This window comes from Lampetra fluviatilis, unplaced genomic scaffold, assembly GCF_964198595.1.
Source record: "Lampetra fluviatilis unplaced genomic scaffold, kcLamFluv1.1 SCAFFOLD_929, whole genome shotgun sequence".
NCBI classification, from domain to species: Eukaryota; Metazoa; Chordata; class Hyperoartia; order Petromyzontiformes; family Petromyzontidae; genus Lampetra; species Lampetra fluviatilis.
In genome coordinates, this window is record NW_027620571.1 from 1006 (window position 1) to 28976 (window position 27971).

At 57.6% G+C, this 27971-nt stretch overlaps 1 protein-coding gene across 1 annotated transcript in view; it reads right to left on the minus strand.

Annotated features, from left to right (window-relative positions):
• Positions 1-1859: 1859 nt before the first annotated feature.
• The window catches only part of LOC144954087 (pre-mRNA-splicing factor ATP-dependent RNA helicase PRP16-like), a gene marked incomplete at both ends in the record, with an annotated part of 34713 nt that continues 8601 nt past the window's right edge, over positions 1860-27971 (minus strand). The window contains 7 exons of the mRNA XM_078884659.1: positions 1860-2000; positions 7076-7216; positions 9618-9803; positions 14095-14281; positions 16811-16948; positions 18220-18350; positions 26894-27001. Of these exons, the coding sequence (XP_078740785.1) occupies positions 1860-2000; positions 7076-7216; positions 9618-9803; positions 14095-14281; positions 16811-16948; positions 18220-18350; positions 26894-27001 (1032 nt within the window). The remainder of the gene's footprint in view (positions 2001-7075; positions 7217-9617; positions 9804-14094; positions 14282-16810; positions 16949-18219; positions 18351-26893; positions 27002-27971) is intronic.

Consider the following 27971-nt stretch of genomic DNA (forward strand, 5'->3'; position numbering starts at 1 on the left):
GATACACGGGGAGAGACACGGGGAGAGACACGGGGGGAGACACGGGGGGAGACACGGGGAGAGACACGGGGAGAGACACGGGGAGAGACACGGGGGGGAGACACGGGGGGAGAGAGACACGCGGAGATACACGGGGAGAGACACGGGGAGAGACACGGGGAGAGACACGGGGAGAGACACGGGGAGAGACACGGGGAGAGACACGGGGGGAGACACGCGGAGATACACGGGGAGAGACACGGGGAGAGACACGGGGAGAGACACGGGGGGAGACACGGGGGGAGAGACACGCGGAGATACACGGGGAGAGACACGGGGAGAGACACGGGGAGAGACACGGGGAGAGACACGGGGAGAGACACGGGGAGAGAGACACGGGGGGAGAGACACGGGGGGAGACACGCGGAGAGACACGTGGAGAGACACGCGGAGAGACACGGGGAGATAGACACGGGGGGAGAGACACGGGGGGAGAGACACGGGGGGAGAGACACGGGGGGAGAGACACGGGGGGACACGGGGGAGACACGGGGAGACACAACGAGACACGGGGAGAGACACGCGGAGAGACACGGAGACACACAGACACGGGGAGAGACACGGGGGGAGAGACACGGGGGGAGAGACACGGGGGGGACACGGGGAGACACGGGGAGACACGGAGAGAGACACGGGGAGAGACACGGAGACACACAGACACGGGGAGAGACACGGGGAGAGACACGGGGAGAGACACGGGGAGAGACACGGGGAGAGACACGGGGGGAGAGACACGGGGGAGAGACACGGAGACACACAGACACGAGGAGAGACACGGGGAGACACGGGGAGAGACACGGGGAGAGACACGGGGGGAGAGACACGGAGACACACAGACACGAGGAGAGACACGGGGAGACACGGGGAGAGACACGGGAGAGACACGGGGAGAGACACGGGGAGAGACACGGGAGAGACACGGGGAGAGACACGGGGAGAGACACGGCGAGAGACACGGGGAGAGACACGGGGAGAGAGACACGGGGAGAGAGACACGGGGAGAAACACAGGTAGAGACACGGGGAGAAACACGGGGAGAGACACGGGGAGAGAGACACGGGGAGAGAGACACGGGGAGAGACACGGGGAGAGACACGGGGAGAGACACGGGGGGAGAGACACGGAGACACACAGACACGGGGAGAGACACGGGGAGACACGGGGAGACACGGGGAGAGACACGGGGAGAGACACGGGGAGACACGGGGAGAGACACGGGGAGAGAGACACGGGGAGACACGGGGAGAGACACGGGGAGAGACACGGGGAGAGACACGGGGAGAGACATGGGGAGAGACACGGAGACACACAGACACGGGGAAAGACACGGGGAGAGACACGGGGAGACACGGGGAGAGACACGGGGAGAGAGACACGGGGAGAGACACGGGGAGAGAGACACGGGGAGAGACACGGGGAGAGACACGGGGAGAGACACGGGGGGAGAGACACGGAGACACACAGACACGGGGAGAGACACGGGGAGAGACACGGGGAGACACGGGGAGAGACACGGGGAGAGACACGGGGAGAGACACGGGGAGAGACACGGGGAGAGACACGGGGAGAGACACGGGGAGAGACACGGGGAGACACGGGGAGACACGGGGAGAGACACGGGGAGACACGGGGAGAGACACGGGGAGAGACACGGGGAGACACGGGGAGAGACACGGGGAGAGAGACACGGGGAGACACGGGGAGAGACATGGGGAGAGACACGGGGAGAGACACGGGGAGAGACATGGGGAGAGACACGGAGACACACAGACACGGGGAAAGACATGGGGAGAGACACGGGGAGACACGGGGAGAGATACGGGGAGAGACACGGGGAGCGGTCCAACTACCTCAATGTCTTCCTGTCCCGGCATGAAGATGAGCATGTCACCTGGTGACGGAGAAAGGTGGATCTGTAGCGCCTGCTTCACTGCGCCCTCCACGTAGTCATCCACTACGACCTACTCACCCACACACACGCAGCACACACTCACCCACCACTCACTCACTCGCTCACCCACTCACCCACTCACTCACCCACCACTCACTCACACACTCACCCACCCACTCACCCACCCACCACTCACTCACTCACACACTCACCCACTCACACACTCACTCACACACTCACCCACTCACACACTCACACACACACGCAGCACACACTCACCCACTCGCTCACCCACTCACTCGCTCGCTCACTCACCCACTCGCTCACCCACTCACTCGCTCGCTCACTCACACACTCACTCACCCACCCACCACTCACTCACTCGCTCGCTCACTCACACACTCACCCACTCACCCACTCACCCACTCACCCACTCACACACCACTCACTCACTCGCTCGCTCACTCACTCACCCACTCACTCACACACACACGCAGCACACACTCACTCACCCACTCACCCACACACCACTCACTCACTCACCCACTCACCCACTCACCCACTCACTCACTCACACACTCACTCACTCACTCGCTCACTCACTCACTCACACACCCACTCACTCACACACACGCAGCACACACTCACTCACCCACTCACCCACCCACCACTCACTCACTCACCCACTCACCCACTCACTCACTCACTCACTCACCCACTCACACACTCACTCACACACTCACTCACACACTCACCCACTCACTCACCCACCACTCACTCACACACTCACCCACCCACTCACCCACCCACCACTCACTCACTCACACACTCACCCACTCACACACTCACTCACACACTCACCCACTCACACACTCACTCACTCACTCGCTCGCTCACCCACTCACTCACTCACCCACCACTCACTCACTCGCTCGCTCACCCACTCACTCACTCACCCACCACTCACTCACTCACACACTCACTCACACACTCACCCACTCACTCACCCACTCACTCACTCACTCGCTCGCTCACTCACTCACTCACTCACACACCCACTCACTCACACACACGCAGCACACACTCACTCACCCACTCACCCACCCACCACTCACTCACTCACTCACCCACCCACCACTCACTCACTCACTCACTCGCTCGCTCACTCACTCACACACTCGCAGCACACACTCACTCACCCACTCACCCACCCACCACTCACTCACTCACTCACTCACCCACCCACCACTCACTCACCCACCCACCACTCACTCACTCGCTCGCTCACTCACTCACACACTCACTCACTCACACACACGCAGCACACACTCACTCACCCACTCACCCACCCACCACTCACTCACTCACTCACTCACCCACCCACCACTCACTCACTCGCTCGCTCACTCACTCACACACTCACTCACACACTCACTCACCCACTCACCCACCCACCACTCACACACTCACTCACTCACCCACCCACCACTCACTCACTCGCTCGCTCACTCACTCACACACTCACTCACTCACACACACGCAGCACACACTCACTCACTCACTCACCCACCCACCACTCACTCACTCACTCACCCACCCACCACTCACTCACTCACCCACCCACCACTCACTCACTCACTCACCCACCCACCACTCACTCACTCGCTCGCTCACTCACACACCCACTCACTCACTCACACGCAGCACACACACGCAGCACACACTCACTCACTCACACACTCACCACTCACTCACTCACACACTCACTCACACACTCACTCACTCACCCACTCACCCACCCACCACTCACTCACACACACGCAGCACACACTCACACACTCACACACTCACACACTCACTCACACACTCACTCACACACTCACCCACTCACTCACTCACCCACTCACTCACCCACCACTCACTCACACACTCACTCACCCACTCACTCACCCACCCACCCACCACTCACTCACTCACACACTCACACACTCACTCACTCACACACTCACCCACTCACTCACCCACTCACCCACCCACCACTCACACACACGCAGCACACACTCACTCACTCACACACTCACTCACACACTCACCCACTCACTCACCCACCCACTCACCCACTCACCCACACACACGCAGCACACACTCACTCACCCACTCACCCACCCACCACTCACTCACTCGCTCACTCACACACTCACTCACTCACTCACCCACTCACCCACTCACCCACTCACTCACACACACGCAGCACACACTCACTCACCCACTCACCCACCCACCACTCACTCACTCGCTCGCTCACCCACTCACCCACCCACCACTCACTCACTCACACACTCACCCACTCACTCACACACACACGCAGCACACACTCACTCACCCACTCACCCACTCACCACTCACTCACTCACTCACTCACCCACTCACCCACCCACCACTCACTCACTCGCTCGCTCACTCACTCACCCACTCACTCACTCACACACACAAGCAGCACACACTCACTCACTCACTCACACACTCACTCACACACTCACCCACTCACTCACCCACTCACTCACCCACCCACTCACCCACTCACCCACACACACGCAGCACACACTCACTCACCCACTCACTCACTCACTCACTCACTCGCTCGCTCACCACTCACTCACTCACTCACTCACCCACTCACCCACCCACCACTCACTCACACACACGCAGCACACACTCACTCACCCACTCACCCACCCACCACTCACTCACTCACACACTCACCCACTCACCACTCACACACACGCAGCACACACTCACTCACTCACACACTCACTCACACACTCACCCACTCACTCACCCACTCACTCACCCACCCACTCACCCACTCACCCACACACACGCAGCACACACTCACTCACCCACTCACCCACCCACCACTCACTCACTCGCTCACTCACACACTCACTCACTCACTCACCCACTCACCCACTCACACGCAGCACACACTCACTCACCCACTCACCCACCCACCACTCACTCACTCACCCACTCACCCACTCACCCACTCACTCACACACACGCAGCACACACTCACCCACTCACCCACCCACTCACCCACTCACTCACTCACTCACTCACACACTCACTCACACACACGCAGCACACACTCACTCACCCACTCACCCACCCACCACTCACTCACTCACACACTCACTCACACACTCACCCACTCACCCACCCACTCACCCACTCACCCACTCACTCACTCACTCACACACTCACTCACACACACGCAGCACACACTCACCCACCCACCACTCACTCACTCACTCACACACTCACACACACACTCACCCACCACTCACCCACCCACCACTCACTCACTCACACACTCACTCACACACACCCACTCACCCACTCACCCACCCACCACTCACTCGCTCACTCACTCACTCACCCACTCACCCACCCACCACTCACTCACTCACACACACGCAGCACACACTCACTCACCCACTCACCCACCCACCACTCACTCACTCGCTCGCTCACTCACACACTCACCCACTCACCCACTCACCCACTCACCCACTCACCCACTCACTCGCTCGCTCACTCACACACTCACACACTCACTCGCTCACACACTCACTCACACTCACACCTACTCACTCACCCACTCACCCACTCACTCACCCACTCACTCACACACACACACCCACTCACTCACTCACCCACACACACACCCACTCACTCACTCACCCACTCACTCACACACCCACTCACTCACTCACTCACACACTCACTCACTCACACTAACTCACACACACACACGCAGCACACACTCACTCACCCACTCACTCACACTAACTCACTCACACACACGCAGCACACACTCACTCACACACACACAGCACACACTCACTCACCCACTCACCCACTCACACACACGCAGCACACACTCACTCACCCACTCACACACTCACACACCCACTCACTCACACACTCACCCACTCACACACTCACTCACACACTCACACTCACTCACTCACACACTCACCCACTCACACACTCACTCACACACACACACTCACCCACTCACCCACCCACTCACACACTCATACACTCACACACTCACTCACTCACCCACTCACTCAGCCACTCACTCACACACACACACTCACCCACTCACTCACACACTCACACACTCACTCACTCACTCACTCACCCACTCACACACTCACTCACACACACACACTCACCCACTCACCCACCCACTCACACACTCACACACTCACTCACTCACTCACACACTAACTCACTCACACACTCACACACTCACACACTCACTCACACACTCACTCACACACACACGCAGCACACACTCACTCACTCACACACACACAGCACACACTCACTCACCCACACACTCACCCACACACACACTCACTCACCCACTCACCCACTCACCCACTCTCTCACCTACTCACTCACACACTCACACACTCACCCACTCACCCACTCACTCACACACTCACTCACCCACTCACTCACCTACTCACTCACACACTCACACACTCACCCACACACATACTCACTCACCCACTCACCCACTCACCCACTCACTCACACACTCACACACTCACCCACTCACTCACCCACTCACACACTCACACACTCACCCACTCACCCACTCACTCACCCACTCACACACCACACACTCACTCACTCACTCACCCACTCACTCACACAGGTGAGGAGGGAGTGGTGAGGTGTGGTGGTGAGGTGGTGGTGAGGAGTGGTGAGGAGTGGTGGTGAGGAGTGGTGGTGAGGAGTGGTGGTGAGGAGTGGTGGTGGTGAGGAGTGGTGGTGAGGAGTGGTGGTGGTGAGGAGTGGTGGTGAGGAGTGGTGGTGAGGAGTGGTGGTGAGGAGTGGTGGTGAGGAGTGGTGGTGAGGAGTGAGTGGTGAGGAGGGAGTGGTGAGGAGTGGTGAGCAGTGGTGAGGAGTGGTGGTGAGGAGTGGTGGTGAGGAGTGGTGGTGAGGAGTGGTGGTAAGGAGTGGTGGTGAGGAGTGGTGGTGGTGAGGAGTGGTGGTGAGGAGTGGTGGTGAGGAGGGAGTGGTGAGGAGTGGTGAGGAGTGGTGAGGAGTGTTGGTGAGCGGCACCTTGCTGAAGAAGATGTCAACAGGGAATGTGCGTCCGGGAATGTGGAACACCGGCACGTTGCCAAAGAACGCCGCAAACTTGCCGGCATCCATCGTGGCCGACGTGACGATGAGCTTCAGGTCCACGCGGCGCGCCACCACCTGCCGCACGGACAACACCACCACGTGTCTCTCTCTCCCCGTGTCTCTCTCCCCGTGTCTCTCTCCCCGTGTCTCTCTCTCCGTGTCTCTCTCCCCGTGTCTCTCTCCCCGTGTCTCTCTCCCCGTGTCTCTCTCCCCGTGTCTCTCTCCCCGTGTCTCTCTCCCCGTGTCTCTCTCCCCGTGTCTCTCTCCCCGTGCCTCTCTCCCCATGTCTCCCCCTCTCCCCGTGTCTCTCTCCCTGTGTCTCCCCATGTCTCCCCGTGTCTCCCCGTGTCTTCCTGTCTCCCCGTGTCTCTCTCTCCGTGTCTCTCTCCCTGTGTCTCCCCGTGTCTCCCGTCTCCCCGTGTCTCTCTCTCCGTGTCTCTCTCCCTGTGTCTCCCCATGTCTCCCCGTGTCTCCCTGTCTCCCCGTGTGTCTCTCTCCGTGTCTCTCTCCCTGTGTCTCCCCATGTCTCCCCGTGTCTCCCCATGTCTCCCCCTCTCCCCGTGTCTCTCTCCCCGTGTCTCTCTCTCCGTGTCTCTCTCCCCGTGTCTCCCCGTGTGTCTCTCTCTCTCTCCCCCTGTCTCCCCCCCACATCACCTCCCGTAGCAGACCGAACAGCACGTCGGTGTTGAGTGAGCGCTCCTACACCCCCGTGTCTCGCCGTGTCTCCCCCTCTCCCCGTGTCTCTCTCCCCGTGTCTCCCCGTGTCTCTCTCTCCCTCTCTCTCCCCCTCTCTCCCCCGTGTCTCCCCGTGTCTCCCCGTGTCTCCCCATGTCTCCCCGTGTCTCTCCCTCTCTCTCCCCCTCTCTCCCCCGTGTCTCCCCGTGTCTCCCCGTGTCTCTCTCCCCGTGTCTCTCTCCCCGTGTCTCTCTCCCCGTGTCTCTCTCCCTCTCTCTCCCCGTGTCTCCCCGTGTCTCCCCGTGTCTCTCTCCCCGTGTCTCCCCCTGTCTCTCCCTGTCTCTCTCTCTCTCCCCACGTCACCTCGCGCAGCAGGCCAAACAGCACGTCGGTGTTGAGCGAGCGCTCGTGCGCCTCGTGTTTCCCCGTGTGTCTCTCTCTCCCCGTGTCTCTCTCCCCGTGTCTCTCTCCCCGTGTCTCTCTCCCCGTGTCTCTCTCCCCGTGTCTCTCTCCCCGTGTCTCTCTCCCCGTGTCTCTCTCCCCGTGCCTCTCTCCCCATGTCTCCCCCTCTCCCCGTGTCTCTCTCCCTGTGTCTCCCCATGTCTCCCCGTGTCTCCCCGTGTCTTCCTGTCTCCCCGTGTCTCTCTCTCCGTGTCTCTCTCCCTGTGTCTCCCCGTGTCTCCCGTCTCCCCGTGTCTCTCTCTCCGTGTCTCTCTCCCTGTGTCTCCCCATGTCTCCCCGTGTCTCCCTGTCTCCCCGTGTGTCTCTCTCCGTGTCTCTCTCCCTGTGTCTCCCCATGTCTCCCCGTGTCTCCCCATGTCTCCCCCTCTCCCCGTGTCTCTCTCCCCGTGTCTCTCTCTCCGTGTCTCTCTCCCCGTGTCTCCCCGTGTGTCTCTCTCTCTCTCCCCCTGTCTCCCCCCCACATCACCTCCCGTAGCAGACCGAACAGCACGTCGGTGTTGAGTGAGCGCTCCTACACCCCCGTGTCTCGCCGTGTCTCCCCCTCTCCCCGTGTCTCTCTCCCCGTGTCTCCCCGTGTCTCTCTCTCCCTCTCTCTCCCCCTCTCTCCCCCGTGTCTCCCCGTGTCTCCCCGTGTCTCCCCATGTCTCCCCGTGTCTCTCCCTCTCTCTCCCCCTCTCTCCCCCGTGTCTCCCCGTGTCTCCCCGTGTCTCTCTCCCCGTGTCTCTCTCCCCGTGTCTCTCTCCCCGTGTCTCTCTCCCTCTCTCTCCCCGTGTCTCCCCGTGTCTCCCCGTGTCTCTCTCCCCGTGTCTCCCCCTGTCTCTCCCTGTCTCTCTCTCTCTCCCCACGTCACCTCGCGCAGCAGGCCAAACAGCACGTCGGTGTTGAGCGAGCGCTCGTGCGCCTCGTGTTTCCCCGTGTGTCTCTCTCTCCCCGTGTCTCTCTCCCCGTGTCTCTCTCCCCGTGTCTCTCTCCCCGTGTCTCTCTCCCCGTGTCTCTCTCTCTCTCCCCGTGTCTCCCCGTGTCTCTCTCCCCGTGTCTCTCTCTCTCTCCCCGTGTCTCCCCGTGTCTCTCTCCCCGTGTCTCCCCGTGTCTCTCTCCCCGTGTCTCCCCGTGTCTCTCTCCCCGTGTCTCTCTCCCCGTGTCTCTCTCTCTCTCCCCGTGTCTCCCCGTGTCTCTCTCCCCGTGTCTCTCTCTCTCTCCCCGTGTCTCCCCGTGTCTCTCTCCCCGTGTCTCCCCGTGTCTCTCTGTCCCTCTCTCCCCCTCTCTCTCCCCGTGTCTCCCCGTGTCTCCCCCCGTCTCCCCCTGTCTCCCCCTGTCTCCCCGTGTCCCCCCACGTCACCTCCCGCAGCAGGCCAAACAGCACGTCGGTGTTGAGGGAGCGCTCGTGCGCCTCGTCCATGATGACGGCGCTATAGCGATCGAGGTCGGCCTCCCGCAGGCTCTCGCGCAGCAGGATGCCGTCCGTCATGTACTTGATGACCGTGCGCTCAGACGTCACGTCCTCAAAGCGGATCGCGTAGCCCACCTGGGGGGGGGGGCGGGGTGAAGTGGGGGGCGGGTGGGGGAGGTGGGGGGGGAGGGGGGAGGTTGGGGGGTGGGTGCAAACTGCGTGCGGTTGTGTGTGTGTGTGTGTGGTGGTCACGGTGTGTCACGGTGTGTGTGTGTGTGTCACGGCATGTGTGTGTGTGTGTCACGGTGTGTGTGTCTCACCTCTTCACCCAGACGCACACCCATCTCATCGGCGACTCTCTTGGCCACACTCATGGCGGCCACGCGTCTGGGCTGGGTGCAGCCCACCACGCCGTAGGTGTGTGTGTGTGTGTCACGGTGTGTGTGTGTGTGTCACGGCGTGTGTGTGTGTGTGTGTCACGGCGTGTGTGTGTGTGTGTGTCACGGTGTGTGTGTGTGTCACGGTGTGTGTGTGTGTCACGGTGTGTGTGTGTGTGTCACGGTGTGTGTGTGTGTGTGTGTCACGGTGTGTGTGTGTGTGTCACGGCATGTGTGTGTGTGTGTGTCACGGTGTGTGTGTGTGTGTGTCTCACCTCTTCACCCAGCCTCACACCCATCTCATCGGCGACTCTCTTGGCCACGCTCATGGCGGCCACGCGTCTGGGCTGGGTGCAGCCCACCACGCCGTGGGTGTGTGGGTGTGTGTCACGGTGTGTGTCACGGTGTGTGTGTGTGTCTCACGGCGTGTGTGTGTGTCACGGTGTGTGTGTGTGTGTCACGGTGTGTGTGTGTGTGTGGTAATAGGTGTGGTGTGGCTATTACCACACCTATTACCATCATTAGAGGAAAAAACGGTGATCCAATCTCCGACCCCCAGGAACAGGTTTGCAGATTTGCTGAGCATTTCTGCGAGGTCCTGGGGGAGGGAAAATCTCTCAGCCAGGAAAACATCATGGCACAAAGTGGGGATAACCCTGCTGAGGCTGCGGTGCCTCAAATATTGGAAGAGGTCACCCCCTGTGAGTGGCTGGCTGAGGTGCCAGCTGTTGAGGAAGTACTGAGGGCGATCCGGAGTCTGAGACCAGGGAAGGCACCGGGCAGAGATGATCTCCCAAGCGAAATGCTGAGGGAGGGTGGCGTTTGTGCACAGACTGCCCTATATGACATCATAACAACAGTCTGGACCACTGGACGGGTTCCGCAGGACTGGAAGGATGCCCTGGTGGTCCCCCTCTTTAAGAAGGGGGACCGTACCGACTGTAACAACTACAGGGGCATCTCACTCCTCAGTGTGCCGGGTAAGGTCCTGGCAAGGATTATTCAACGTCGCCTTGCTAGGCACGCTGAGGAGAGGCTTGCGGAGCCCCAATGCGGTTTCAGGAAAGGGCGGTCCTGCACAGATGCCATATTTTCTGTCCGTCTGCTCCAGCAGAGGTGTAGGGAATTTCAAAAAGACCTACATCTCTGCTTTATTGACCTGGTCAAGGCCTATGATACCATCAGTAGGACTGGGCTCTGGGTTGTTCTTCGTGCTTTCGGAGTCCCTGACCCTCTGCTCACGATCATTAAGGACCTTCATGATGGTGAGCGGGCCCGGGTAAAACTACGTGGCCGGGAGTCGGAGCCTTTCCCTGTACACCTTGGGGTGCGACAGGGATGTCCTCTGGCTCCCACATTATTTAACATCTATTTCGACTGCGTAGTTCGTGAAGCCTTCAAAAGCTGTACCGGGGGAATTACCATTTGGTACAGATATAATGGGAGGCTGATCGACGCCCGGGTGCGATCAAGGGATGGCTCCCTATTGGTCAACCACGTTATGTATGCCGATGATTTGGTAATAGCTGCTCATTCAGAAGAGGAGTTGGAGACGCTGCTGCTGAGACTGGAGCGTGCCACCAAGAGGTGGGGCCTTACCATCAGCCCCACCAAAACTAAGCACCTGCCTGGGTATTTTGTACCATCGGGCACTCCACCCCCACAACTCCCAATCGGTGATGGGGCAGTTGTGGAGAGAGTGGAGAGTTTCCCATACCTGGGCAGTGTGCTCATGACCGGCTCCAGTTTATCAGCAGAGGTCTCACTCCGAATCAGTCGAGCGGCAATATCTTTTCATCGGTTGCGTAACGCTGCTGTGTGGAAGCTACCTGGTCTGTCGCTCCGCACGAAGCTTCAGGTCTTCTCGGCCACGGTCATTCCCTCCCTTCTCTACGCTTGCGAAACGTGGACCCCCCTAGTGGAGCATCTTCACCGGTTGGAAACATTTAGGCTGGCCTGCCTACGATCCATCCTGGGTTTAACCAGGCTGGATTGTGTGAGGAGCTCACAAGTCCTTGAAAGATCTGGGCAAAGTCCCATCAGTGAGCTCCTCCGGCAGGCAAGGCTGCGTTGGCTGGGTCATGTAGCCCGCATGCCCAGCCACCGCATGCCTAAACAGCTTTTGTTCGGCCGGATCGAGGGGGCTAAACGGGCGCGGCACGGGCTAGAGAAGAGATGGAGTGATGTGGTACAGGAGGACGTGGAGCTGAGTGGACTTGCCGATGACTGGTACCAGCGGTGTCAAGATCGGCCTCAGTGGAGGAGGCTCGTGAAGGACGCTACTGGGCAGTTGGAGGCAGTCGCCCTCCAACAACAACGGAGGGCGGAGGAGCGACGCTCACAACAACGAGCGGAGCGCCGGGTGGCTAAAGCACAGCAAGTTGGCACAGTAGGGGGCACAGGTGGTGGATCAGCCAGTCATCTCGGTCATCTCGGTCAGTCGACCCGTGGCACCTGGGTCTGCCCCATGACCTCCTGCCAGCGGGCGTTCGACACTTCACGTGGCCTCAGGGTGCACATGGCCTGGCACAAGCGTCGTGGTGACGTCACCGCCACTTAGTGGCGAATGGCGGTTGTTGTTGTTGTTGTTGTGTGTGTGTCTCACCTCCTCCCCCAGCCGCACACCCATCTCATCGGCGACTCGCTTGGCCACGCTCATGGCGGCCACGCGTCTGGGCTGGGTGCAGCCCACCACGCCGTGGGTGTGTGTGTGTGTGTGTCACGGCGTGTGTGTGTGTGTCACGGTGTGTGTGTGTGTGTCACGGTGTGTGTCACGGTGTGTGTGTGTCACGGTGTGTGTGTGTGTGTGTGTCACGGCGTGTGTGTGTGTGTCACGGTGTGTGTGTGTGTGTGTGTCACGGCGCGTGTGTGTGTCACGGTGTGTGTGTGTGTGTCACGGTGTGTGTGTGTGTGTGTCACGGTGTGTGTGTGTGTCACCTCCTCCCCCAGCCGCACACCCATCTCATCGGCGACTCGCTTGGCCACGCTCATGGCGGCCACGCATCTGGGCTGGGTGCAGCCCACCACGCCGTGGGTGTGTGTGTGTGTGTGTCACGGCGTGTGTGTGTGTGTCACGGCATGTGTGTGTGTGTGTCACGGTGTGTGTGTGTGTGTCACGGCATGTGTGTGTGTGTGTCACGGTGTGTGTGTGTGTGTCACGGCATGTGTGTGTGTGTGTCACGGTGTGTGTGTGTGTGTGTGTCACGGCATGTGTGTGTGTGTGTCACGGTGTGTGTGTGTGTGTGTGTCACGGCGTGTGTGTGTGTGTGTGTCACCTCTTCACCCAGACGCACACCCATCTCGTCGGCGACTCGCTTGGCCACGCTCATGGCGGCCACGCGTCTGGGCTGGGTGCAGCCCACCACGCCGTGGGTGTGTGTGTGTGTGTGTCACGGCGTGTGTGTGTGTGTCACGGCATGTGTGTGTGTGTGTCACGGTGTGTGTGTGTGTGTCACGGCATGTGTGTGTGTGTGTCACGGTGTGTGTGTGTGTGTCACGGTGTGTGTGTGTGTGTCACGGCGCGTGTGTGTGTCACGGTGTGTGTGTGTGTGTCACGGTGTGTGTGTGTGTGTGTGTCACGGTGTGTGTGTGTGTGTGTCACCTCCTCCCCCAGCCGCACACCCATCTCATCGGCGACTCGCTTGGCCACGCTCATGGCGGCCACGCATCTGGGCTGGGTGCAGCCCACCACGCCGTGGGTGTGTGTGTGTGTGTGTCACGGCGTGTGTGTGTGTGTCACGGTGTGTGTGTGTGTCACGGTGTGTGTGTGTGTGTGTCACGGTGTGTGTGTGTATGTCACGGTGTGTGTGTGTGTGTCACGGCGTGTGTGTGTGTCACGGCGTGTGTGTGTGTGTGTCACCTCCTCCCCCAGCCGCACACCCATCTCGTCGGCGACTCTCTTGGCCACGCTCATGGCGGCCACGCGTCTGGGCTGGGTGCAGCCCACCACGCCGTAGGTGTGTGTGTGTGTGTCACGGTGTGTGTCACGGTGTGTGTGTGTGTGTGTCACGGTGTGTGTGTGTGTGTGTGTCACGGTGTGTGTGTCTCACCTCCTCCCCCAGCCGCACACCCATCTCATCGGCAACTCTCTTGGCCACGCTCATGGCGGCCACGCGTCTGGGCTGGGTGCAGCCCACCACGCCGTAGGTGGTGAGGCCGTCCTCGTGCAGATACTGGGCCAGCTGCGTCGTCTTGCCACTGCCCGTCTCGCCCACGACCACCACCACGCTGTTGTCCCTGCAGACAACAACAACAACGTCAACAACAACAACAACACCACCACCACCGTCTCGCCCACGACCACCACCACGCTGTTGTCCCTGCAGACAACAACAACAACGTCACCACCACCACCGTCTCGCCCACAACCACCACCACGCTGTTGTCCCTGCAGACAACAACAACAACGTCACCACCACCACCGTCTCGCCCACGACCACCACCACGCTGTTGTCCCTGCAGACAACAACAACAACAACACCACCACCACCGTCTCGCCCACGACCACCACCACGCTGTTGTCCCTGCAGACAACAACAACAACAACACCACCACCACCGTCTCGCCCACGACCACCACCACGCTGTTGTCCCTGCAGACAACAACAACAACAACACCACCACCACGTGTGTGAGTGTGTGTGTGAGTGTGTGAGTGTGTGAGTGAGTGTGTGAGTGTATGAGTGAGTGAGTGTGTGAGTGTGTGAGTGTGTGAGTGTGTGTGTGAGTGTGTGAGTGAGTGTGTGTGTGTGTGAGTGTGTGTGTGAGTGTGTGAGTGAGTGTGTGAGTGTATGAGTGAGTGAGTGTGTGAGTGTGTGAGTGTGTGAGTGTGTGTGTGAGTGTGTGTGTGTGTGAGTGAGTGTGTGAGTGTGTGAGTGAGTGTGTGTGTGTGTGAGTGAGTGTGTGTGTGTGTGAGTGTGTGTGTGAGTGTGTGAGTGAGTGTGTGAGTGTATGAGTGAGTGAGTGTGTGAGTGTGTGAGTGTGTGAGTGTGTGTGTGAGTGTGTGAGCGAGTGTGTGAGTGAGCGAGTGAGTGTGTGAGTGTGTGAGTGAGTGTGTGAGTGAGTGAGTGTGTGAGTGTATGAGTGAGGAGTGAGTTTGTGTGAGTGTGTGAGCGAGCGAGTGAGTAAGCAAGTGAGTGTGTGACTAGGTGAGTGTGTGCTTGAGTGAGTGTGTGAGTGTGTGAGTGAGTGAGTGAGTGTGTGTGTGAATGTGTGAGTGTATGAGTGAGTGAGTGTGTGTGTGAGTGTGTGAGTAAGCGAGCGAGCGAGTGAGTGTGTGACTAGGTGAGTGAGTGTGTGAGTGAGTGTGTGATTGAGTGAGTGAGTGAGTGTGTGAGTGTGTGAGCGTGTGTGTGAGTAAGCGAGTGAGTAAGCGAGTAAGTGTGTGACTAGGTGAGTGAGCGAGTGAGTGTATGAGTGAGTGAGTGAGTGTGCAAGTGAGTGAGTGTGTGAGTGTGTGAGTGAGTGAGTGTGTGAGTAAGTAAGCGAGTGAGTGTGTGAGTGAGTGTGTGAGTGAGTGAGCGAGCGTGTGAGTGAGCGAGTGAGTGTGTGACTAGGTGCGTGAGTGAGTGAGTAAGCGAGTGAGTGTGTGACTAGGTGCGTGAGTGAGTGAGTAAGCGAGTGAGTGTGTGACTAGGTGCGTGAGTGAGTGAGCGAGTGAGTGTGTGACTAGGTGAGTGAGTGAGCGAGTGAGCGAGTGAGTGTGTGACTAGGTGCGTGAGTGAGCGAGTGAGTGTGTGACTAGGTGAGTGAGTGAGTGAGTGAGTGAGCGAGTGAGTGTGTGACTAGGTGAGTGAGTGAGCGAGTGAGCGAGTGAGTGTGTGACTAGGTGAGTGAGTGAGTGAGTGTGCAAGTGAGTGTGTGAGCGAGCGAGCGAGCGAGTAAGCGAGTGAGTGTGTGAGTGAGTGTGTGAGTGAGTGAGCGAGCGAGCGAGTGAGTGTGTGACTAGGTGAGTGAGTGAGTGTGTGACTAGGTGAGCGAGTAAGCGAATGAGTGTGTGAGTGAGTAAGCGAGCGAGCGAGTAAGCGAGTGAGTGTGTGACTAGGTGAGTGAGTGAGTGAGTGAGCGAGTGAGTGTGTGACTAGGTGAGTGAGTGAGCGAGTGAGCGAGTGAGTGTGTGACTAGGTGAGTGAGTGAGCGAGTGAGTGTGTGACTAGGTGCGTGAGTGAGTGAGCGAGTGAGTGTGTGACTAGGTGCGTGAGTGAGTGAGCGAGTGAGTGTGTGACTAGGTGAGTGAGTGAGTGAGCGAGTGAGTGTGTGACTAGGTGAGTGAGCGAGTGAGTGTGTGACTAGGTGAGTGAGTGAGCGAGTGAGCGAGTGAGTGTGTGACTAGGTGAGTGAGTGAGCGAGTGAGTGTGTGACTAGGTGCGTGAGTGAGTGAGCGAGTGAGTGTGTGACTAGGTGCGTGAGTGAGTGAGCGAGTGAGTGTGTGACTAGGTGAGTGAGTGAGTGAGCGAGTGAGTGTGTGACTAGGTGAGTGAGCGAGTGAGTGTGTGACTAGGTGCGTGAGTGAGCGAGTGAGTGTGTGACTAGGTGAGTGAGTGAGTGAGCGAGTGAGTGTGTGACTAGGTGAGTGAGTGAGCGAGTGAGCGAGTGAGTGTGTGACTAGGTGCGTGAGTGAGTGAGCGAGTGAGTGTGTGACTAGGTGAGTGAGTGAGTGAGTAAGCGAGTGAGTGACTAGGTGCGTGAGTGAGTGAGCGAGTGAGTGTGTGACTAGGTGAGTGAGTGCGCCCTCCCTCCCTCCCTCCCTGGCCCGCACTCGACGCGCCTGATGATGTTGAGCAGCTCCTCGCGCTCGGCGAAGATGGGCAGGAACTGCCTCTGCTCCAGCAGCGTCTTGTGCCGCGCAAACTCGCTGCTCGCCTCCATCGTCTCCGTCAGGTGGCTCGCAAACTTTTGCTCCGTGCTGAAATCGCCGCGGCAACCGCACAGCACGACGTAACCACGGTGACCGCGCGCGAGCGAGCGGATGAGCGGCGAGCGAGCGGGTGAGCGAGCGGGTGAGTGAGTAGGCGAGCGAGCGGGTGAGCAAGTGGGCGAGCGGCGAGTGGGTGAGTGAGTGGGTGAGCGAGCGCGTGAATGGGTGAGCGAGCGAGCGAGCAGGTGAGCGAGTGGGTGGGTGAGCGAGCGAGTGGGTGAGCGAGCAGGTGAGTGAGTGGGTGAGTAAGCGGGTGAGCGAGCGGGCGAGCGAGCGGGCGAGTGGGTGAGTGAGCGGGTGAGTGAGCGAGTGAGCGAGCGAGCGAGCGGGTGAGTGAGTGGGTGAGTGAGCAAGCGAGTGAGCGGGTGAGTGAGCGAGCGAGCGTGTGGGCGAGTGAGCGAGCGAGCGGGTGAGTGAGCGGGTGAGCGAACGGGTGAGCGAGCAGGTGAGTGAGCGAGCGGGCGAGCGTGTGGGTGAGCGAGCGAGTGAGCGGGTGAGCGAGCGAGCGGGCGGGGTGAGCGAGCGAGTGAGCGCGCGAGCGAGAAGGTGAGTGAGCGAGCGAGCGGTGTGAGCGAGCGCGCGAGCGAGTAGGTGAGTGAGCGAGCGAGCGGGTGAGCGGGTGAGCGAGCGGGTACCGGTAGTCCAGCTCTCCCTGGTCCGCCACCTGGGGTGAGTGAGCGCGCGAGCGAGTAGGTGAGTGAGCGAGCGAGCGGGTGAGCGGGCGGGTGAGCGTGTGGGTGAGCGAGCGAGCGGGGTGAGCGAGCGCGCGAGCGAGTAGGTGAGTGAGCGAGCGGGTGAGCGAGCGGATACCGGTAGTCCAGCTCTCCCTGGTCCGCCACCTGGGGTGAGTGAGCGCGCGAGCGAGTAGGTGAGTGAGCGAGCGAGCGGGTGAGCGGGTGAGCGAGCGGGTACCGGTAGTCCAGCTCTCCCTGGTCCGCCACCTGGGGTGAGTGAGCGCGCGAGCGAGTAGGTGAGTGAGCGAGCGAGCGGGGTGAGCGGGCGGGTGAGCGTGTGGGCGAGCGAGCGGGTGAGCGAGCGCGCGAGCGAGTAGGTGAGTGAGCGAGCGGGTGAGCGAGCGGGTACCGGTAGTCCAGCTCTCCCTGGTCCGCCACCTGGGGTGAGTGAGCGCGCGAGCGAGTAGGTGAGTGAGCGAGCGAGCGGGTGAGCGGGCGGGTGAGCGTGTGGGTGAGCGAGCGAGCAGGTGAGCGAGCGCGCGCGAGCGAGTAGGTGAGTGAGCGAGCGGGTGAGCGAGCGAGTACCGGTAGTCCAGCTCTCCCTGGTCCGCCACCTGCGGCGTGCCCTCCGCCGCTCCCCCCGCATCCGGCTCCTTCGCCACCCCCATGATGTTGCCCAGCTTGGTGCCCGCCAGCTCCCAGTCCTTGTGCTGAGCCTACACACACACACACAGACACACACACAGTTACACACACACAGACACACACACACAGTTACACACACACACACAGACACAGTTATACACACACACAGACACACACAGTTACACACAGACACAGTTACACACACACAGTTACACACACACACAGTTACACACAGACACACACACACAGACACACACACACAGTCACACACAGTTACACACACACAGTTACACACACACACAGATACACACAGACACACACACAGTTACACACACACAGTTACACACACACACAGTTACACACAGACACAGACACACACAGACACAGACACACACAGACACAGACACACAGTCACACACACAGACACACACAGTTACACACAGACACACAGACACACAGACACACAGACACACACACAGATACACACACAGTTACACACACACACACACAGACACAGTTATACACACACACAGACACACACAGTTACACACAGACACACAGACACACACACACACAGAGACACAGTTATACACACACACAGACACACACAGTTACACACAGACACACAGATACACACACACACAGATACACACACACACAGACACAGTTATACACACACACACAGACACACACAGTTACACACAGACACACAGATACACACACACACAGACACAGTTATACACACACACACAGACACACACAGTTACACACAGACACACAGATACACACACACACAGACACACACACAGTTACACACAGACACACACACACAGTCACACACACACACAGTTACACACACACAGTTACACACACACCGACAGACACACACACAGACACACACAGATAAAGATCCCCCGTGTAGCCTTGACAGAGTGTAGGGGCAAGTGCTGTGAGTAGCTAGTAGCAGCACCTATGAAGGCTACTGGCACTGTGGCACACACAGAGTGTGTGTCTCTCCCCCAGTGGTGATGGTGGTGATGGTGGTGATGGTGATGGTGGTGGTGATGGTGGTGATGGTGGTGATGATGGTGATGATGGTGGTGGTGATGGTGGTGATGATGGTGATGATGGTGGTGGTGATGGTGGTGATGGTGGTGATGATGGTGGTGGTGATGGTGGTGATGGTGGTGATGATGATGGTAGTGATGATGGTGGTGATGGTGGTGGTGATGGTGGTGATGGTGGTGATGATGGTGATGATGGTGGTGGTGATGGTGGTGATGATGGTGATGATGGTGGTGGTGATGGTGGTGATGGTGGTGATGATGATGGTAGTGATGATGGTGGTGATGGTGGTGGTGATGATGATGGTGGTGATGATGGTGGTGATGGTGGTGATGATGGTGATGGCGGTGCTGATGGTGGTAGTAATGATAGCGGGGATGGTGGTGGTGATGGTGGTGGTGGTGATGATGGTTGTGATGGTGGTGGTGATGGTGATGATGATGGTGGTGATGATGGTGGTGATGGTGGTAATGGCGGGGATGGTGGTGATGATGGTGGTGGTGATGGTGGTGGTGGTGATGGTGGTGGTGATGGTGGTGATGGTGATGATGGTGATAGTGGTGATGATGATGATAGTGGTGATGATGATGGCGGTGCTGATGGTGGTGCTGGTGATGGTGGTGACGGTGCTGGTGATGGTGGTGATGGTGGTGATGATGATGGTAGTAATGGTGGTGGTGGTGATGGTGGTGACGGTGGCGATGGTGATGGTGGTGATGATGATGGTAGTAATGGTGGTGGTGGTGATGGTGGCGGTGGTGGTGGTGGTGGTGGTGGTGATGGTGGTGGTGGTGGTGGTGATGGTGGTGACGGTGGCGATGGTGATGGTGGTGATGATGATGGTAGTAATGGTGGTGGTGGTGATGGTGGCGGTGGTGGTGGTGGTGGCGATGGTGGTGACGGTGGTGGTGATGGTGGTGATGATGATGGTAGTGGTGGTGGTGATGGTGGCGATGATGGTGATGGTGCTGGTGATGGTGGTGACGGTAGTGGTGATGGTGGTGATGGTGGTCGCAAGCTTCGTAGCGCTAACCGCTGCACCACCACTCTCCGTAGAGACACACACACAGACAACAACAACAACAACACAAACAACAACAACCACCACCGCCGTTCACCACCAAGTGGCGGTGACGTCACTGCGGTGATCGCGCCAGGCTAGGTGCACACGCAGACACGCAGGGGACTCACACGTGTGGTGAGTGAGTGGTGAGTGAGTGTGTGGTGAGTGTGTGGTGAGCGAGTGGTGAGTGAGTGGTGAGTGTGTGTGTGGTGAGTGTGTGTGTGAGTGTGTGGTGAGTGTGTGTGTGGTGAGTGTGTGAGTGAGTGTGTGGTGAGTGTGTGTGTGGTGAGTGTGTGAGTGAGTGTGTGGTGAGTGTGTGTGTGGTGAGTGTGTGAGTGAGTGTGTGGTGAGTGTGTGTGTGGTGAGTGTGTGAGTGAGTGTGTGGTGAGTGTGTGTGTGGTGAGTGTGTGAGTGAGTGTGTGGTGAGTGTGTGTGTGGTGAGTGTGTGAGTGAGTGGTGAGTGAGTGGTGAGTGAGTGAGTGAGTGGTGAGTGTGTGTGTGGTGAGTGTGTGTGTGGTGAGCGAGTGGTGAGTGGTGAGTGTGTGTGTGGTGAGTGTGTGTGTGGTGAGTGTGTGAGTGAGTGGTGAGTGAGTGGTGAGTGAGTGGTGAGTGAGTGAGTGGTGAGTGTGGTGAGTGTGTGTGTGGTGAGCGAGTGGTGAGCGAGTGGTGAGTGAGTGGTGAGTGTGTGTGTGGTGAGTGTGTGAGTGAGTGGTGAGTGAGTGGTGAGTGTGTGGTGAGTGTGTGAGTGAGTGGTGAGCGAGTGGTGAGCGAGTGGTGAGTGAGTGGTGAGTGTGTGTGTGGTGAGTGTGTGAGTGAGTGTGTGGTGAGTGTGTGTGTGGTGAGTGTGTGAGTGAGTGTGTGGTGAGTGTGTGTGTGGTGAGTGTGTGAGTGAGTGGTGAGTGAGTGGTGAGTGAGTGAGTGGTGAGTGTGTGTGTGGTGAGCGAGTGGTGAGCGAGTGGTGAGTGAGTGGTGAGTGTGTGTGTGGTGTGTGTGTGTGTGGTGAGCGAGTGGTGAGTGGTGAGTGTGTGTGTGGTGAGTGTGTGTGTGGTGAGTGTGTGAGTGAGTGGTGAGTGTGTGTGTGGTGAGTGTGTGAGTGAGTGTGTGGTGAGTGCGTGGTGAGTGAGTGGTGAGTGTGTGTGTGGTGTGTGTGTGAGTGGTGAGTGAGTGGTGAGCGAGTGGTGAGCGAGTGGTGAGTGTGTGTGTGGTGTGTGTGTGAGTGGTGAGTGAGTGGTGAGCGAGTGGTGAGTGAGTGGTGAGTGTGTGTGTGGTGTGTGTGTGAGTGGTGAGTGAGTGGTGAGCGAGTGGTGAGTGAGTGGTGAGTGTGTGTGTGGTGTGTGTGTGAGTGGTGAGCGAGTGGTGAGTGAGTGGTGAGTGAGTGGTGAGTGTGTGTGTGGTGAGTGTGTGTGTGGTGAGTGAGTGGTGAGTGTGTGTGTGGTGAGTGTGTGTGTGGTGAGTGTGTGTGTGGTGTGTGTGTGAGTGGTGAGTGAGTGGTGAGCGAGTGGTGAGTGAGTGGTGAGTGTGTGTGTGGTGAGTGAGTGTGTGAGTGAGTGGTGAGTGTGTGGTGAGCGAGTGGTGAGTGAGTGGTGAGTGAGTGGTGAGTGTGTGTGTGGTGAGTGTGTGTGTGGTGAGTGTGTGAGTGAGTGTGTGGTGAGTGTGTGTGTGGTGAGTGAGTGGTGAGTGAGTGTGTGGTGAGTGTGTGTGTGGTGAGTGTGTGTGTGGTGAGTGTGTGAGTGAGTGTGTGGTGAGTGTGTGTGTGGTGAGTGTGTGAGTGAGTGGTGAGTGAGTGGTGAGTGAGTGAGTGGTGAGTGTGTGTGTGGTGAGTGTGTGTGTGTGTGTGTGGTGAGTGTGTGTGAGTGGTGAGTGAGTGGTGAGCGAGTGGTGAGTGAGTGGTGAGTGTGTGTGTGGTGAGTGTGTGTGTGAGTGTGTGGTGAGTGTGTGTGTGGTGAGTGTGTGAGTGAGTGTGTGGTGAGTGTGTGTGTGGTGAGTGTGTGAGTGAGTGTGTGGTGAGTGTGTGTGTGGTGAGTGTGTGAGTGAGTGGTGAGTGAGTGGTGAGTGAGTGAGTGGTGAGTGTGGTGAGTGTGTGTGTGGTGAGCGAGTGGTGAGCGAGTGGTGAGTGAGTGGTGAGCGAGTGGTGAGTGAGTGGTGAGTGTGTGTGTGGTGTGTGTGTGTGTGGTGAGCGAGTGGTGAGTGGTGAGTGTGTGTGTGGTGAGTGTGTGTGTGGTGAGTGTGTGAGTGAGTGTGTGGTGAGTGTGTGTGTGGTGAGTGTGTGAGTGAGTGGTGAGTGTGTGTGTGGTGAGTGTGTGAGTGAGTGTGTGGTGAGTGCGTGGTGAGTGAGTGGTGAGTGTGTGTGTGGTGTGTGTGTGAGTGGTGAGCGAGTGGTGAGCGAGTGGTGAGTGTGTGTGTGGTGTGTGTGTGAGTGGTGAGTGAGTGGTGAGCGAGTGGTGAGTGAGTGGTGAGTGTGTGTGTGGTGTGTGTGTGAGTGGTGAGTGAGTGGTGAGCGAGTGGTGAGTGAGTGGTGAGTGTGTGTGTGGTGTGTGTGTGAGTGGTGAGCGAGTGGTGAGTGAGTGGTGAGTGTGTGTGTGGTGAGTGTGTGTGTGTGTGGTGAGTGAGTGGTGAGTGTGTGTGTGGTGAGTGTGTGTGTGGTGAGTGTGTGTGTGGTGTGTGTGTGAGTGGTGAGTGAGTGGTGAGCGAGTGGTGAGTGAGTGGTGAGTGTGTGTGTGGTGAGTGAGTGTGTGAGTGAGTGGTGAGTGTGTGGTGAGCGAGTGGTGAGTGAGTGGTGAGTGAGTGGTGAGTGTGTGTGTGGTGAGTGGTGAGTGAGTGGTGAGGGAGCGGTGAGTGAGTGGTGAGTGTGTGTGTGGTGAGTGTGTGAGTGAGTGGTGAGCGAGTGGTGAGTGTGTGAGTGAGTGGTGAGTGAGTGGTGAGTGTGTGTGTGGTGAGTGAGTGAGTGAGTGGTGAGCGAGTGGTGAGTGAGTGGTGAGTGTGTGTGTGGTGTGTGTGTGAGTGGTGAGTGAGTGGTGAGCGAGTGGTGAGTGAGTGGTGAGTGAGTGGTGAGTGTGTGTGTGGTGAGTGTGTGTGTGGTGAGTGTGTGAGTGAGTGGTGAGTGAGTGGTGAGCGAGTGGTGAGTGTGTGTGTGGTGAGTGTGTGTGTGGTGAGTGTGTGAGTGAGTGTGTGGTGAGCGAGTGGTGAGTGTGTGTGTGGTGAGTGTGTGTGTGGTGTGTGTGTGAGTGGTGGGTGAGTGGTGAGCGCGTGGTGAGTGAGTGGTGAGTGAGTGGTGAGTGTGTGTGTGGTGAGTGTGTGTGTGGTGAGTGTGTGTGTGGTGAGTGTGTGTGTGGTGAGTGTGTGAGTGAGTGGTGAGTGAGTGGTGAGTGAGTGGTGACTGAGTGGTGAGCGAGTGGTGAGTGTGTGTGTGGTGAGTGTGTGAGTGAGTGGTGAGTGGTGAGTGTGTGTGTGGTGAGTGTGTGTGTGGTGAGTGTGTGAGTGAGTGGTGAGTGAGTGGTGAGTGTGTGTGTGGTGAGTGTGTGTGTGGTGAGTGTGTGTGTGAGTGAGTGGTGAGTGAGTGGTGAGTGAGTGGTGAGTGAGTGGTGAGTGAGTGGTGAGTGAGTGGTGAGTGAGTGGTGAGTGTGTGTGTGGTGAGTGTGTGTGTGGTGAGTGTGTGTGTGGTGAGTGAGTGTGTGGTGAGTGTGTGAGTGTGTGGTGAGTGAGTGGTGAGTGTGTGGTGAGTGTGTGAGTGTGTGGTGAGTGAGTGGTGAGTGAGTGGTGAGTGTGTGTGTGGTGAGTGTGTGAGTGAGTGGTGAGTGAGTGGTGAGTGTGTGTGTGGTGAGTGTGTGAGTGTGTGTGGTGAGTGAGTGAGTGGTGAGCGAGTGGTGAGTGAGTGGTGAGCGTGTGGTGAGTGAGTGGTGAGCGTGTGGTGAGTGTGTGAGTGTGTGAGTGGTGAGTGAGTGAGTGGTGTGTGAGTGTGTGAGTGAGTGGTGAGTGTGTGGTGAGTGTGTGGTCAGTGTGTGAGTGGTGAGTGAGTGGTGAGCGAGTGGTGAGTGAGTGGTGAGTGTGTGGTGAGTGAGTGGTGAGTGAGTGGTGAGTGAGTGGTGAGCGAGTGGTGAGTGTGTGGTGAGTGAGTGGTGAGTGAGTGGTGAGCGAGTGGTGAGCGAGTGGTGAGTGTGTGGTGAGTGTGTGAGTGGTGAGTGAGTGGTGAGCGAGTGGTGAGTGAGTGTGTGAGTGGTGAGTGTGTGGTGAGTGGTGAGTGAGTGGTGAGCGAGTGGTGAGTGAGTGTGTGAGTGGTGAGTAAGTGAGTGAGTGTGTGTGTGAGTGATCGTGTGAGTGAGTAAGTGAGTGTGTGAGCGTGTGAGTGGTGAGCGAGTGGTGAGTGAGTGGTGAGTGAGTGGTGAGCGAGTGGTGAGTGAGTGAGTGAATGTATGAGTGAGTGTATGAGTGAGCGTGTGGTGAGTGAGTGAGTGGTGAGCGAGTGGTGAGTGGTGAGTGTGTGAGTGAGTGAGGGTGTGAGTGAGTAAGTGAGTGTGTGAGCATGTGAGTGGTGAGCGAGTGGTGAGTGAGTGGTGAGTGAGTGGTGAGCGAGTGGTGAGTGAGTGAGTGAGTGAGTGAATGTATGAGTGAGTGTATGAGTGAGCGTGTGGTGAGTGAGTGAGTGAGTGGTGAGCGTGTGGTGAGTGAGTGGTGAGCGTGTGGTGAGTGAGTGGTGAGCGTGTGGTGAGTGAGTGAGTGAGCGATTGAGTGGTGAGTGAGTGAGCGAGTGGTGAGTGAGTGGTGAGTGTGTGGTGAGTGAGTGAGTGAGCGATTGAGTGGTGAGTGGTGAGTGAGTGAGTGGTGAGTGAGTGAGTGGTGTGTGAGTGTGTGAGTGAGCGTGTGTGTGGTGAGTGAGTGGTGAGTGAGTGGTGAGTGAGTGGTGAGTGTGTGGTCAGTGTGTGTGTGGTGAGTGAGTGGTGAGCGAGTGGTGAGTGAGTGGTGAGTGTGTGGTGAGTGAGTGGTGAGTGAGTGGTGAGTGAGTGGTGAGCGAGTGGTGAGTGAGTGTGTGAGTGGTGAGTAAGTGAGTGAGTGTGTGTATGGTGAGTGTGTGAGTGGTGAGTGAGTGGTGAGCGAGTGGTGAGTGAGTGTATGAGTGAGTGAGTGGTGAGCGAGTGGTGAGCGTGTGAGTGAGTGAGTGTGTGTATGAATGAGTGAGTGAGTGTGTGAGTGAGTGTATGAGTGAGTGTGTGAGTGAGTGTGTGAGTGGTGAGTGAGTGTGTGAGTAAGTGAGTGAGTGAGCGAGTGGTGAGCGAGTGGTGAGCGTGTGGTGAGTGAGTGGTGAGTGAGTGAGTGGTGAGTAAGTGAGTGTGTGAGTGAGCGTGTGGTGAGTGAGTGAGTGAGCTATCGAGTGGTGAGTGAGTAAGCGAGTGGTGAGTGAGTGAGTGAGTGTATGAGCGAGTGAGTGGTGAGCGAGTGAGTGGTGAGCGAGTGAGTGAGTGGTGAGCGAGTGGTGAGCGAGTGGTGAGTGAGTGAGTGTATGAGTGAGTGAGTGGTGAGCGAGTGAGTGGTGAGCGAGTGGTGAGCGAGTGGTGAGTGAGTGAGTGAGTGTATGAGTGAGTGAGTGGTGAGCGAGCGAGTGGTGAGCGAGTGGTGAGCGAGTGGTGAGTGAGTGTGTGTGTGAGTGATTGTGTGAGTGAGTGAGTGTGTGAGTGAGTGGTGAGTGAGTGGTGAGTGAGTGGTGAGTGAGTGTGTGAGTAAGTGAGTGAGTGAGCGAGTGGTGAGTGAGTGGTGAGCGAGTGGTGAGTGAGTGAGTGAGCGAGTGTGTGAGTGAGTGGTGAGTGAGTGTATGAGTGAGTGTGTGAGTGAGCGTGTGAATGTATGTGTGAGTGAGTGTATGAGTGAGTGTATGAGTGAATGAGTGAGTGTATGAGTGAGTGAGTGGTGAGCGAGTGGTGAGCGTGTGAGTGAGTGAGTGTGTGTATGAATGAGTGAGTGAGTGTGTGAGTGAGTGTATGAGTGAGTGTGTGAGTGAGTGTGTGAGTGGTGAGTGAGTGTGTGAGTAAGTGAGTGAGTGAGCGAGTGGTGAGCGAGTGGTGAGCGTGTGGTGAGTGAGTGAGTGGTGAGTGAGTGTGTGAGTAAGTGAGTGAGTGAGCGAGTGGTGAGCGAGTGGTGAGCGTGTGGTGAGTGAGTGGTGAGTGAGTGAGTGGTGAGTAAGTGAGTGTGTGAGTGAGCGTGTGGTGAGTGAGTGAGTGAGCTATCGAGTGGTGAGTGAGTAAGCGAGTGGTGAGTGAGTGAGTGAGTGTATGAGCGAGTGAGTGGTGAGCGAGTGAGTGGTGAGCGAGTGAGTGAGTGGTGAGCGAGTGGTGAGCGAGTGGTGAGTGAGTGAGTGTATGAGTGAGTGAGTGGTGAGCGAGTGAGTGGTGAGCGAGTGGTGAGCGAGTGGTGAGTGAGTGAGTGAGTGTATGAGTGAGTGAGTGGTGAGCGAGCGAGTGGTGAGCGAGCGAGTGGTGAGCGAGTGGTGAGGAGCACCTTCTTCCGTTCTTTCTGCTCGCGGTGTCTCCTCACCAGCAGGCTGCCCTTGCGAGCGATCATCGCCAGGTCAGAGGTCGGATCCTTCACTGGGACCACCGGCTCTGGCTACACACACACAGACACACACAGTTGCATACACAGACACAGTCACACACACAGTTACACACACACACAGTTACACACACACACACACAGACATACACATAGTTACACACACACAGACACACACACACACAGTTACACACACACACAGTTACACACACACACACACAGTTGCATACACATAGTTACACACACACAGACACACACACACACACACAGTTACACACAGACACACACACACACAGTTACACACACACACACACAGTTGCATACACATAGTTACACACACACAGACACACACACACACACACAGTTACACACAGACACACACACACACAGTTACACACACACACACACAGTTGCATACACATAGTTACACACACACAGACACACACACACACACACAGACATACACATAGTTACACACACACAGACACACACACACACAGTTACACACACACACAGTTACACACACACACACACAGTTGCATACACATAGTTACACACACACAGACACACACACACACACACAGTTACACACAGACACACACACACACAGTTACACACACACACACACAGTTGCATACACATAGTTACACACACACAGACACACACACACACACACAGTTACACACAGACACACACACACACAGTTACACACACACACACACAGTTGCATACACATAGTTACACACACACAGACACACACACACACACACAGTTACACACAGACACACACACACACAGTTACACACACACACACACAGTTGCATACACATAGTTACACACACACAGACACACACACACACACACAGTTACACACAGACACACACACACACAGTTACACACACACACACACAGTTACACACACACAGTTACACACACACAGTTACACACACACACAGTTACACACACACACACACAGACATACACATAGTTACACACACACACAGACACACACAGTTACACACAC